The sequence below is a fragment of the Desmodus rotundus genome, chromosome 6 (genome assembly GCF_022682495.2).
Source record: "Desmodus rotundus isolate HL8 chromosome 6, HLdesRot8A.1, whole genome shotgun sequence".
Taxonomy (NCBI): Eukaryota; Metazoa; Chordata; class Mammalia; order Chiroptera; family Phyllostomidae; genus Desmodus; species Desmodus rotundus.
The window spans coordinates 80744226-80759223 of NC_071392.1; the positions used below are offsets into that span (position 1 = coordinate 80744226).

General features: G+C 41.4%; 1 protein-coding gene across 1 annotated transcript in view; it reads right to left on the bottom strand.

Moving 5' to 3' along the window:
* Window positions 1-1308: 1308 nt before the first annotated feature.
* The window catches only part of MTPN (myotrophin), a 53385-nt gene continuing 39695 nt past the window's right edge, over window positions 1309-14998 (bottom strand). The window contains exon 4 of the mRNA XM_024555005.4: window positions 1309-4507. Within this exon, the coding sequence (XP_024410773.1) occupies window positions 4421-4507 (87 nt within the window). The 3' untranslated portion in view covers window positions 1309-4420. The remainder of the gene's footprint in view (window positions 4508-14998) is intronic.

Below are 14998 nucleotides of genomic sequence, written 5' to 3' on the forward strand. Positions count from 1 at the left end.
GGCAGAAGCCAGCAGGGACGCCGGTAAGTGGCTGCAGCAATCCCACGGCCAACCTGCAATGCGGCAAGCGCGAGATGAGGAGACTCAGGATGCTTTCCCCCAAACTCCGATGCTTCCCTCTTTGGAGCCACTGTTTCCTGTCACCCTGACTTCTTTTGCCCTGAACATAACTTTGAAGATCATCTTGAGATGTTCTTGCGTGTGTCCAGTGCTTCAGGACGTGGCGAGTTTCGCTGCGTCTCCCGTGTTACGGGCTTCCGCTTACCTTCTGTCTAGGAAGCCAGCCTAGACGGCATCCTATTTACAGGCTCTTGGACCAGTGTTGCTTTGTCCCTTTACGGTCTGTACACTGGTCCCCAAACTTGGGTGGACATCAGAACCACCCTGTTGCACCAGAAATCCTGGGTCCAGCCCCAGAGTTTGATTAGGTAGGCCCAGGCTGGGCGTGTCTATCCAGTTCTCAGGATATGGCTCTCTAATCACAAACGAATTCCACGGGAACTCCCCCGAGCTTGCTTTCTTAGAGAAGGGTGCCTTCTGTCGGCGGACACCGGTCCGCTCCTCAATTATTACACAGGACTGCTCTTGTCCCCTTTAAAACATGGTAGCCAGGCTTACTTTCATAGACCCTAATTCTTAAAACGAGCACTTCGATGCGTATAAACTTTCCCGTGGACCCTCCCACTTACAGCCACACTACCCGAAAGTTCGGGGACCTGAAAGTTCTAGGAGAGTTTTCACTGTTATATTAGCATCTGTACATTTTTTCCCATTATTAATGGACCATTTCTAAAGTAAAGTACACAGTAGTCTTGGGTGTTGACAAGATTACAACAGAAGCACAAATTTTACATAGGATCTTGTTCAGTTTTAAGGTTCAGAGTGATTTAATGTTAAATCAGAACATTTGTACTGAAAAGTACGCCCTACACAAGCGCTCACGGTCAAATGAGTTTGGGAAAAGCTGGCGACCCTCCAAGGGACGTGGAACTTAAATGTGTGCTAACGCCCTTTCGACCCTCACGCCCCAGACGTGCTGGCAGCCGTGTACCCTGACCATTTATGGCAAAACCGTCTGTATCAGGAGACCGACACAAACAAAACTTCCCGATGAACAGAAAAGTTTATTCCAATCAAATCGTCCCCACGTCTTGTTTTTCTTTCCACTCCCCCCCACCCCCAGCAGTGGAGCCCAGGGAGAAAATTTTAATTAAAAGTCTGAGCCAGTCAAAGTAGCGGTCCAGTTGTGAGACGCTGGAACAGGACGCGACAGAGCCCCAGGGGGAAAGATGCTGCTGGCACGTGACCTGTAGCACAATTCAAGTTTATTCCATTTGTTCTTGCAACACAAAACTTAAACACAGTATTATTTAGCATTCGGATGTACATGAACTAGAGGAATATGAGAAACCCAATGGTGTCAAAAGTAGTACGTTGTGGGAAAAACGAACGCAAATATATCAAAATGCACAAAGCACTATTCTTCCTCCGTTACTGCTTAGAAAGATATGATTGTTTCTCCATTTACAAAATAGAATCAGGACCATTTAAATTTTTAAAATTTTGCATGCAAAACACTGCAATTGCTTATGTAGGAGGGCACTCTCACCAGCTTCTATACACAATCGAGTATACAATGTTGCATGGAAGAAAACAGCAGCTCAGTTGAAGTTTTAAGGAAAAAATAAACAGGTACATACAGATTTGAACTCCATCATTTGGGAGAAAGAAATCAATGAATAGAGGGGCTACCTGCTTGCAGCTTCCACACACTGACCCACACCTCCCTCTCCTTCACGCCCCGCTGGGTTTGGAGGGTGAGCTGTGTGTAGGACGACTACTCGGGCACAGTCCGGCGCTGTGTTTAAACCCCAAGTCTGCAGATGCCAGTCTGAAGCTGCAAGGGGGAACTGGTTAGTATACTAATAGCATAGTAAACACTCAGGTGTTTCCATACACCTGTTTTTAATTGCTATAGTGCATACGAAATGACTGACTTGATACGAAACTACAGAACATGCAAGGTTTGTGCTGAGATGTTAAAATAGTACTTCAGTGGGAAAAAAAAAACCTTACTTAACTTTTAACTAATGCATGTAGTACCAAAAAGCAGACATGGTTTTAACTTCCTGTACTCAAAATATGAACATTAAGTGTTGTGAATGTTTCCACCAAGTGGTTCTGAAATAACATTATAAATAACCTAGCTTAAAAAAAAAAACTGCAAACCATCTTGGTCAGTCTATTCTATGTTTATATGTTATTTTCTCAAGCAACCTCTTCATAATTACGGGTTTACAAAATGGCTGAGAAAGGCGGCGGCGAAGCAGCCCCTACTGCATCACGAGGAACACCGGGGAAGCTGTACAGACGGCCACGGGGCTTCTGTACCAGGTGACTGTGGAAAGCGGACCGGGGTCAGGAACGCCGGAACAGTGCACTCTCTGCAATGGCCAACTGCAATGTAACGCTTAGGACGTGACGTAAAAACTGTGTAAGGGTAAAATCCAAGCCTTTTAGATCACAATGTGCCAAGAGGTGAAAACAGGTATCAAAACACCCTGTCACGACGTGACAGTTAAGAGACTGATAGAGTGCCCTCCGTCTTCAGCGAGGATAGCTCCAGGTTTCAGTTCAGTGATGCCATAAAGTACTGAATACTGACTTTGAACCTGACTCTAATAGGCCACAGTAAGGCAGCAGAATTAGCCAAATGTATCAAAGTATTTAAGCCACCATTTTGTGATTGTTTTTTTTGGATGCAGAAAAATTACAGGGTTAGGCTAGTTGTAAGTGAAAAAAGCCACAGGATAAAAAAAGGGTTCATGGGGGAAAATACACACACCCCCCCCCGACCAACCAATCAGCAACTGATCGTTAAGATTTGTTAATAGCCAGGCTGCCTGTTCTTGATAGTTTAACTCTGCTGCCAAATGCTACACCGCCTTAAGAAAATCATCTACAATTCTCTGTTATCCACAATCTGACACAAGTCCCTAACCTACCCTCCCCTCTTTTTAAAAATTTGAGGTACATTCAATTATTGCATGTTGTGGCTAAGGAAAAATCCTAATATTTTTAGTAAGCTTCTATGAGTGGCAAAGAAATCTTAGTATTTTAAATGCAAAACAGCAAAATTTAAGGGTATGTTTTAATTAGTCATACTGTTCATGAACTAAAACGTGAAAATGTGTCTGAACGCTTTCTGCAGGTTGTGAGAACCTTTCAGAGCGGGTATTTAAGGACACAATATATGCTGAGGGTGTCACACTTTATGCAATGCATGATTTAGGAAAGAGACGAAAATGTACTATGCAGGTGGGCTGGCTTATGTTCAGCAGAAGTTCATCGACAACTTGCGGAGACCTGGTCACAAGCACATTTTTGAAGAGATGGGGTTAAATGCGGCCCAACAGTCAACCTCACCCCAGCGGGAGCTTTGGAGCAGAGGGGAATCAGGATGCGAGATGGTCTGAGAGGCATCGGCAGCGCCCCACGCCCCACGCAGAACTGAGGCCACTCCGTTCCAAGAGCCAGTGAGGAAAACAAACCCACGGGCCCTCAGCTGCTCGCTCTCTGCAGGCCACGAACAGGCGTATGGCTATGCTTCTCCTTTTACACCCCCTTTTACGACCAGCAGGAGTTTAAAAGTGTTTCAATGTTATATAAACGTGTGAATCTAGAGGAGAAAAGAAAACAGGCATACTGGAATGGTTTCTCCTACAGACTTCCAAAATTTAAGATTTTATAAATAAAACTAGTCAGTTTTACCTAAAGATACATGAAGTCCATGTGAAAGGGGAGAGGAAATCCAAAGTTCAGTCGTCTAGCAATTTAGGAGGGCGCCCCCCTGACCTGCAGCAGCTCTCGCAGGAAGCTGAGAGGCACCGAGGGGAGATTTGGTCACCAACCACAGGCAGCGCTCTGAACCCCACCAGGAGAGTCCCGGAGAGTGCACCTTAAGGCAGAAGGCTGGAGCTAATTGCTTATCTCAGCACCCTAGGTTTACATCGCAGCAGCCGCTACTGCTCGCAGTTAGGGCCACCAAGTATGTATAGTTGGCCTTTGTAGAATCAGACCCTCGACACAATCGAATTAATAAATTAGGGGGCTGAGAAGGTCAAACGTTATGGTATAGTTTGTCTTTGCTCTCCCTTGGGTATACGCTGTGTATTTTTTTTGGAAATGGAAAAGAGGATGACTTGATCAGGAGTCCTAGTAAAAGCCTGATCATGATTTTTTCCTCTCCTCCAAAACATTGTTTTTCCAGGTAATCTGATTTGTTATGAATTTCTCTCCCCCCTCACCCCTCTTAAAGTGTTTAGCTGAAGAAGCTGGCAGATAGAGAGTGACAGACAGACAGGCAGCAGTGTGAGGCCACAGGAGAGTCATTCTTCCAGAGCTGTCAGCCGTCCGCCCATCACTGAAGCAGAGCTTTGATTGCCTGGTTGTCAGTGGCTTCAAAGGCAGTTAGTCCATCCGGACCTTTCACAGTCTTATCAGCACCCTGGAAAAGAGCGGAAAAAGCCTTTAGCATTAAATGAGCCCAAACTGAGAGGAAAGGACGAAAAGACTAGATTCCTTAGCACGTTAGTGTTTACTCCTAGAATTAAAAACTTTTACTTAAACAGAGTTCTTTCTATTGAGGGGAAAACCCCTGAACACTTGGCAAGATTATGGATGAAGTTATAAAAATGTCAGATTATTTTTCGGGCACTAGAAATTGTAGATTACACATACTACTTGACAATAACATCAGTGATGACTCCTTTTTACTTACACTAGCATATTTTTACCCAATTAATTGAGCTTTAAAAATGAATCTCCCTAGGTGTAGTGTAAAATAGAAGGACATCACTTTTGCTAAAGAAGAAAGTTTATGGTGATATATTTTTCTCTTTGCAACACTATTTGGAGAGTGCCTAAGTGCTACTCATATTATTTCTAAAATTCAAAGCTTACAAAACTTTTATTTTAGATAGATTCCTAAAGAACACGTATGATACTGATCATCATCCTTATAAAAACGTAGCAGTAAATGGCTGGGATGTGGGCTAGGAAAGGAGGTTCCGCGCTACACCCCGAGGGAATCCCTCCAGCCTGCTCTCGACGCTTCACCTGGAACATCTTACTTGCCACAGGGTGTTTTAGGTTTGAGACTGCGAACACGACCTATGTGTCCACCTATTGTTTTCATCTGCCTTCCTTTAGTAGAACAAAAGGTCCATGGGAGCCCTGGCTGGCAAGGCTCAGCAGACTGAGCGCAGGCCTGCAAACAAAAGGGCTGCCAGTTTGATCCCCAGTCAGGGCACACGCCTGGGTTGCGGGTCAGGTCCCCAGTTGGGGGCGTGCAAGAGGCAACCACACATCGATGTTACTCTTTCCCTCTCCTCTCTCAACATAAATCTTTAAAAAAAAAAAAAAGGTCCATGGGAATAGGAATCTTGTCCGTATTCATCACCACCGTGTCCCCAGTACCTGGAGAACTGCCTACTGGTGCGTGGCAGGCGAATGTGCTCCCCGAACCTCTGCGACCCCCAGAAACAGCAGCGTTCCACCGCCTGAAGGTTCTCTCTGCTAGCTCCAGCCCGGCCAGGATTTGGTCACTGGTTTCCAGTGTCCTTTCCCCCTCCCCTTGCCAAATCTCAGTATTTGTTCCTAAGGCTACAGAGCTGTCTAAACTCACCACAGGTAGTCCTTTAAAGACCACCTCCAGTCGAACTCATTCCTCTTTCTACGCTCTAACCCTGTGGAGTTCCTCACCACTCCTGAGCACACCACACGCCACGCCTTTATACATGCTGGCTCCCACATGGAATGCCGTCGTTCTTTTCTCTAGCAAATCCATTCAGGCGTTCAACAAGTACTTGCCGAGTGGTCGATGTGCAGACACTATGTAAGGGGCTGGAGACTCAAAGCAAAACAAGAGAGTCTGCCAGCCTGGCTGGCGTGGGAGACAGACAAATCCAGCAGTATGAACAGTAACAGTAGAACGGGACATGGTACGAGTAAGAAAGCAAGCCTTTCTGGATGAGGTAATGCCTGAGCTGAGTCCTGATGAGTAGGTTACAAGATGATTAGGTAAACGAGGAAGAAGATGACAGATTCTAGGAAGTGTGAAACTATCACAAAGTCCTCTTCAATATGACTGAAAGTCTCTACTTCCTCATTTTCTCATTTAATTTCCCCGCTTTACGGAACACAGGGAACACACAGTTAAGTGGGACAGAAATTTTCGAGAACTCCAGTGTGGTAATCCTCCCACATAGGTTAAGTGACAGTAACTGGGATTCCTGCAGTCAGAACAAAGGACTCATTCTGATAGTGTTTATGACTAGTACTGTAAACTATAATTCTGCATTAACACAAAGTTAAATGCTTTAATGCACATCTGCTGCTCTGTTAGCTCCCAGAGTTCATTTCCCTTCTTTTGATAACCGCACCCTCACTTCACCGTGGGCAACCAACCTGGCCCGTCGTGCGGAGCCCTGGGACTGTAACTCAAGGTGCCGTGTACTTTCCTTGGCAAGTGTCAAAGACTGATCTGACTTACGCAGGACGCTGGCTTCTGGATTCTGAATACTGACTGGCGAGATCGGAGAGAGAGCAAGAAGCTGGAGCCCCTTTATTTATGTCTGTGGCATCCCCCAGGTGGGACACTTGAGCAGTTCCCATTCTCTGGACGCCTACAGCTGCCACGTCTCTGGCCTCTTGTGAGCCTGACCCTCCAGCTTTCCTGTTGGTCCTATGACTGGTCCAGTATCTTTAAAATTCTACTTATTACAGGCAATCTCTGCTATCTGAAACCCCCAAATCTAGCTTACAAAATATTTTTAAAATTTATACAAATATTTTCTAATTATAATACAAAATCACAGAACTCAGAATACACAGAAAAACAAAACTCACAATTCAGTAAGTCAGGTACAACTGTTAATACTTTAGTGTTTCTATCTTGTTCTAAATTGTATTATATGTATTTTAAAAACAAATGAATAACCATAAAAGAACTAGAGTGATTTTACATCAGACAAAAAAAAAAAAAACCCTTTAACAAATAAATATTACTACAAAGAGGAACATTTCATAATGATGAATGATTTTACAAATTTCAAAAATGAAATTAAGAAAGGAATTCCCTTTGTAATAGCATCAAAAAGAATAAAATATTTACAAGTAAATTCTTTCTGTGGTCGCACGAGGAGAAGCATGTCTACCTACGCCTCCGTCCTGACTGGAACTGACAGCTGCTCCCTTTTAGACAGCGGAGATTATTACTGTTCGGGCACTTTTCTCTTTTTTTGAAAATTTTGTTTGAATTTATTATGAGCAGGTTAAAATGTGCTTTTTTGAATAGAATCTTAATACACTGACAGGGTCAAATAGTGCAATTAGCAAAATAGAGAATGTTTAGATGTTTAAAAAAAAATAACGAAAAGAGACTTCTTTGTCCACCTGCCCCAAACACTGAGGCTGCTCCCCTGTCTTGGCTATTGTAAGTAACACTGCAGTGAACATAGGAGTGCACATGTCTATTCAAAGTATTATTTTTTAATTTTATCTTTCAATTACAGTTTGCATTCAGTATTTATTCTGTATTACTTTCAGGTGTATAGCACAGGGGATGGATAATCATAGATTTTACAAAGCAACCCTCCCACCCCCTATATTCAAGTATCCACTTAGCACCAGGCTTAGTTATTACAATATTATTGATTATATTCTCTACGCTGTAGTTTACATCCCTATTATTATTCTGTAACTACCAATTTGTACTTCTTAATCCCTCTACCTTTTTCCCCCGAGCCCTCTAGCCTCTTCCCTCTAGCAACCAGTTTGTTCTCTGCTGTTCATTTATTTTGTAAGTGAATGATTCCACATCTAAGTGAAATCATATGGTATTTGTCTTTCTATATCTGACTTATTTCACTAAGCATACATAATACCCTGCAGGTCCACTGGCGCTGCCACAAAAGGTAAAATGTCATTCCTGACCAAGTAACATTCCATTGTGTGTGTGTGTGTGTGTGTGTATGTACATATATACATATATGTACATACACACCTCCACTTTCTTAGCCACTCATCTATTAGAAGGCATTTGGGTTGCTTCCGTATCTTGGCTATTGTACATAACGCTGTAATGAGTGCAGCGATGCATATATTCTTTCAAATGAGCATTTTGGGTTTCTTGAGATATATACCCAGAACTGGAACTGCTGGGTCATAAGGCAATTTGTTTTCCACAGCGGCTGCACCAGTCTGCACCAACAATGCACGAGGGCTCCCTTTTCCCCACACCCTCAGCAACACTTGATTGATGATTTGTTGGTTAGCCATTCTGACAGTTATGAGGTGATACCTCACTATGCTTTTAATCTGCATCTCCCTGATGATTAGAGATGTTGAGTATCTTTCATATGCCTATTGTACTTCCTCTGGAAAAATGTCTATTCAGGTCCTCTGCCCATTTTTGAATCATTCTTTTTGATAAGTTGTATGAATTTCTTATATATTTTGGATATTAACCCCTTAGTGGATGTTTCATTAGTGAGTATCTTCTCCCATTCAATAAGTTGTCTTTTCATTTTTCATAGAACTAGATGGTTGATAATTTCCTGGTTGTGCAAAAACTGTTCAGTTTGATATAGTCCAATTTGTTTATTTTTCTTTTTTGTTTCCCTTGCCAAAGGAGACATATCCAACAAATTATTACTAAGAGCAATGTCAAGTTTACTGCCTATGTTTTCTAGCAGTTTTATGGTTTTGAGTCTTTTAATTCATTTTGAGTGTTTTGTTGTATATGGTAAAAACCAATCCATTTTCATATTTTTGTATGTATCTGTCCATTTTTGCCAGTACCATTTATTGAAGAGGCTGTCTTTACCCCGTTCTCTACCCTTGCCTCCTCTGTCACAGGTCAACTGACCATATAGGTGTGGGTTTATTTCTGGCCTCTGTTCTATTCCATTGATTTTATGTGTTTTTATGCCAGTACCATATTGTTTTAATTACTATAGCCTTGCTATCAGGTCGCGTGATACCTCCAACTTTGTTCTTTCTCGGGTTTACTTTGGCTCTTTGAGATCTTTTGTGGCTCCACATACATTTTAGAGGTTTTTGTTTTATTTGAAAAATGTCATCGGTATTTTGATGGGGATTGCACTAAATCTGTGTATTGCTTTGGATAGTATGGACATTTTAACAATGTTGATTATTCCTACACGTGAGCAAGGTACATGCTTCCATATATTTGTATTCCCTTCAATTTCTTTCTTACATGTCGTATAGTTTTCCAAGTACAGGTCTTTCACCTCCTTGGCAAAATTTATTCTTAGGTATTTTATTTTTTGATGTAATTTTAAATGGGAGAAAAAGAGAAACATCAACGTGCAAGACAAACACTGATTAGTTGCCTCTTGTGTGTCCCCCGACCAGGGACCAAACTGGCAACTTTCTGCTTTGCGGGACGACACCCGACCCACTGAGCCACACTGGTCAGGGCTTGGTTTCTTTTTCTGATAGTTTGTTATTGGTGTGTAGAAATACAACCAACTTCCGAATATTAATTTTGTGTTCTGCTACTTTACTGAATTCATTTATTCTAATTTTTTTTTTTGGTGGCTTCTTTTGGATTTTCTCTATACAGTATCACGTATTCAGCAGACAGTGACAGTTTTACTTTTTCCCTTCCAATCTGGATGCCTTTTCTTTTCCTGTCTGTTTACTGTGGCTAGAACTTCCGACACCAAGTTGAGTGGAAGTGGTGAAAATGGACTTCCTTGTCTTGTTCCTGATCTTAAGGAAAACACTCTAGCTTTTTACCATTGAGTATGACATTAGCTGTCGTGCTTATCACATGGCCTTCATTAGGCTGAGGTATATTCCTTTTATTTCCATTTTGCTGACATTTTTAAAAATCATAAATAGGTGCTAGATGTTGTCGAATACTTTTTTTGCACCTACTGTCATGATCGTTTGCTTTTCATCCTTCATCTTGTTTATGTGGTGCATCATGGTACCAGTTCTGTGGACACCGAAGCAACCTTGTAGTCTGGGAATAAATCCCACTCGATCACGGTGTAAAATCTTTTTGGTGTACTGCTGAATTCAGTATGCTAGTGTTTCGTTGAGGATTTCTGCATCTATGCTCATCAGGGATACTGGCCTGTAAATTTTTTTTGGAAGATTGGAAGGAAGATTTCCTCATACCAAAGCCAGTCTTTGTCTGGCTTTGGTATGAGGAAAAGGCTGGCCTCCTAATCTTGGGCGTCTTCCTTTCTCTTTTTTGAAATAGTTTGAGAAAGACAGGTGTTAACTCTTCTTTGAATGTTTGGTAAAGTTCACCCGTGAGGCCATCTGACCCAGTGCTTTTGTTTGTTGTGTTTTTTGAGAACTGACTCGATTTCACTAGCAGTTATTGGTCTGTTCATAAAGTTTCTTTCTGATTTGGTCCTGCAGACTGTATATTTCTGGGAATTTATTTCTTTCAGGTTGTCTAATTTGTAGGCATGTAGTTGTCTAATATTTCCTTATCCCTTGTATATCATGGTGTTGACTGTCGCTTCTCTTTCATTTCTGACTTTACTTATTTGGGCCCTCTCTTTTTCTTCGTGAGTTTGGCTAAAGGGTTTAACAATTTATATTTTCAAAGAACCAGCTTTTAGTCATTGATCTTTTCTATTTTTTAGCCTCTGCTTTGTTTATTTCTGTTCTGATCTTTATTATTTCCTTTCTTCTACTTACTTTGGGCTGTGTTTGTTCTATTTTCTAGTTCCTCCAAGGATAAACGGTCTACTAGAGTTTTGATTTTCCCCGTAGAACTTCTTTCACTGTGTCCCACAGGCTTGGGGCCACTGTGTTTTCATTTTCACCTTCTTCAGGGTATCTTTTGACTTCTTTCTCGGTCTCAGGGTTACCCTATTCACTATTTAGTAGCATGTCGTTTGGCCCCCACATCATTGTGTTTTTCAGTTCTCTTGTAATTGATTTCTAGTTTGGTATCATTGTGATTACAGAAGATGCTTGGTATGGTTCCAATCTTCTTAAGTTGAGACTTATTTTTGGTTTAACATGTGGTCTGTCCTGGAAAATGTTCCATGTGCACTTGAAAAGTATGTATATTCTGAGGCTTTTGGGCAAAATGTCCTAAAAATATCAGTTAAGTCACTTTGATCTAATGTGTCATTAAGGCTACCATCTCCTTGTTGATTTTCTGTCTGCATGATTATCCATTGATGTCAATGCAGTGTTAAAGTCCCCTGCTATTAATGTAACATATAAATTTCTTTTATGTGTTTCAATATTCGCTTTATATATTTCAGTGCTCCTACGTTGGGTGTGTGATGTTTATGAGTTGATCCTCTTGTTCAACTGATCCCTTTATCATTATGAAATGCCTTCCTTTGTCTCTTGTTACAGCCCTTGTTTTGTCTGATACATATACTACTACCCCCGCCATTTTTTCATTTCCATTTGCATGAAATATCCTTTTCTATCCTTTCACTTTCAGTTTGTAGGTCTTTCATTTTAAAGTGAGACTGTAATAGGCAGTTCAGGTAAATTTTTCTTTATAATCCATTCAGCTCCCATGTTGCTCATTTCTAAAATCCTTCCTTGAGAATATATCCATTGATTCCAGAGAGAGAGGAAGGCAGGGAAGGAAGGAAGGAAGGAAGGAGAGGGGAAGAGAGAGAGAGAAAGAAACACACCCACTGATGTAAGATAAACATCAACTGGTTCCCTCCCAAACGTGCCTTGAGAGGGGACCTAACCCGCAACCTAGGCATGTGCGCAGACTGGAATCAAACCTGCAGCTTTTCGGCTTATGGGGCGATGCTCCCACCAACTGAGCCACACTGGCCAGGCCCCCCTATGTCTTTTGACTGGAGATTTAGTCTTTTTCCATTAAAATAATTATTGATAGCTGTCTAGTTTATTCCCACTTAATCGTTTTCTGATTGTTTTTGTAGTTCTGTGTTCCTTATTTTCTTTTGTGTTGATGACCTTTGTTGTGTTTGGATTCCTGTCCCTATTTCTGTAAAACTCTCACAGGCTTTTTGGTTGGTGGTTACCATGAGCTTCATGTTTGTCAAACTATGTTTACAGAATTCTGTTTTTAACTTGCTGGTCACCTAAGTTCAAACACATTCTAAAATCACCTCCATTTATACATAACCTCTCCACATTTATGTTTTTTGTCATTTTTTAAAAACTCCTTTTGTGGTTGTGTGAACCCCTTAATTCGGTTGTAATAACATGGTTTTCCCACTTTTGCCTTTTAAGCTTTGTACTACCTTTATAGGTGCTTGATTTGCTTTTTACCAAGAATTTGCCTTTGTGAAAATTTCTTCTCTCCTATATTTTCTTATTTGTATTTTTATCTTTTATACTTAAGTCCCTTTAGCGTTTCTTGTAATACTAATTTAATGGTGATTTATTTATTTAGCTTTTTCTTGTCTGGGAAATCCTAACTTTCTATTGACTCAAAATGATAGCCTGCTGGGTAATCTTGGTTGTAGGTCTTTGCTTTTCATTACTTTGAATATTTCATGCCAATCTCTTCTGGCCTAAGAAGTGTCTGTTGAGAAATCAGCCAATAGTCATATGGGAGCTCCCTTGTATATAACTAAATGCTTTTCTTTTGCTATTTTTTAGATTCTTTGTCTTTAATCTTTGGCACTTTAATTATAATGTATATTGGTGTGGGCCTCTTTGGTCTTGTTTGGAATTCTCTGCACTTTCTGGGCTTTTATGTCTGTTTACTTCCCCAGGTTAGGGAACTCTTCAGTCATTATTTCTTTAAATAGGTTTTCAATCCCTTGCTCTTTCTTCTCTTTTCTGGTACCACTATGATGCTAATGTTGAAATGCTTAATGTTGTCCCAGAGGTCTCTTAAGCTATCCTTATTAAAAAAAAAAAAAATCCTTCCCCCTCTCTGTTCTGATTGGGTGTTTTCTGCTACCTTGTATTCTAGATCCCTGATTGAATCTTCTGCTTCATCTAATCTGCTGATTCCTGCTGAAGTATTCTTCATTTCAGTTATAATATTCTTCATTTCTGACTGACTTTTATTTCTTTGTTGAAGTTCCCACTGACTTCAGTACTCTTGCCGTAAGTTCACTGAGCATCCTTATAATCAGCATCTGTAACTCTGTATCTGGTAGATAGCTTGTCTCCATTTTGTTCTTTTTCGAAGTTTTGTTCTGTACTTTGGGGCACATTCCTTTGTCTTTTCATTTTGCCTGACGCCCTGTGTTTGTTCCTGTGTACTGGCAGAGTGGCTTTACCTAGCAGGTGTCCCATGAGGCCCAGTGCCACAGTCTCTCTGTTCACCTGAGTGTGTGCCCTCCTGTTGTACTTGGGCCTTCACTGCTGTTGGCACATCAGTGGTGGGACTGACCCTCAGGCTGACTGGCTGTGAGGGCTAGCAGTAAATACAGCAGACGAGCTGCTATTTGGGGCTGTCTCTTTACTGAGGCTCTGGTGCCAGCCAATGGGTGTGTTGTTTCTGGAGCTTCTTAGGAATAGCTCTGGTGCAGGCCAAGATCAGCTGCTGTTTGTGACCAGCTGAGGGCCACCTGGTGGGAGCTACAAAGTAATCTGCAGTCAGCTGCCTCTGGTGCGGGTCCCTCTGGTGGGTGCCATGATGTGAGCTGAGGCTAGCCACCACTTGTGCTGGCTTGGGGACACCTGATGGGAATTACAGCGGAAGCTGAGACCAGTCAATGCTTGTGTGAGACTTGGGGCTGCTTGGGTCCCCCTTAAGAGGAACAAACACGTGAGACTCCAGCAAACCTCTGTCTCATTCTGATATGCAATCCCCAATCATTTTCACACCCAGATGTCATGGGGCTTGTCTTCCTGGCACTGGAGCCCCAGCCTGATGTGGGGCTGTGATTCCTGGCCCTCAGAGGTGCTCTCCACAGCCCAGATACCCCACCCAATTCTTATTTCCCCCACCAAGGGTGTGGAACCTGCCTGTTCTGTCTCTACCCCTTCTATAGTCTCAACACGGCTTCTTCTTTATATCCGTAGTTAGAGGGCTTCTGTTCAGCTAGTCTCCAGATGGTTCTCAGTGATGGGTGTGCTATGACTTGGTTGTAATTTTGATGTGGAGGGGAGCACAGTGTTTAGTTACTCTGCCATCCTGCCTGGAACAGTATGATTCTCAATTCAAATAGCAAACTCGGTGCCAGAGCCACTTCGAGGATTTCAAAGTTTGGTATTTGAGAGTGGTAGTCATGTTTTATCATTAAATGGCTGCTTGGCTTTTTAAAATATAGCACAGATAATATTTAACAAAACATGAAAGCTATCAGATAAGGTGGTTTTCTACATTTTCTTTGACTAATTTTTAGTATTTTTTACTCTACAGCAATTGTACACAATACATTAAACATTTTCTCTTTATAGAAGGCGATGAGTAAACCTTTGTTGTGTATCTTGCTCATTTACCCCCAAACCGGAGTGGTCTGAGACAGGTGTGAGTCAGTAAAATTAGTGTTGCTCAACAGTCAGTGGTTATAAAGGGTCCGGCAGCAGTCACACCTGCTTCAGGATAGTTGGCAGGGTAATAATATGGGTGTAATAATCTATAGTTTTAATTTGAACGTTTCACCTAAAATGTCATATGGTGTGCTTGAGTGTGATACTACATTACAGATTATTACATGCTTATGACTTTGTAACAGAAGACTTGTAGTAAAAAATAGGTGTTATCTGTGCTGGACCCTGTATAAGGTCACAGTAGACTTACTAAGGAGATCAATTCTTTGATAGTGTGAAACAGGGAAAGATTGGAAAACAAAAAAGCAAAGTTTCTTTTGGACTTTTCCTTTCAGATATAACAAGTAACAATTTTAACAACAATTTGAATGTGCTGTCTTTTTTGGAATCCAAAACAAATTATAATGTTTTAAAACTTAAATTTTTAACTCATGAGATTTTGATTTTCTCTTTCTGGGTACAACTCTTTCTATTTAAAAGAATTCTTGTT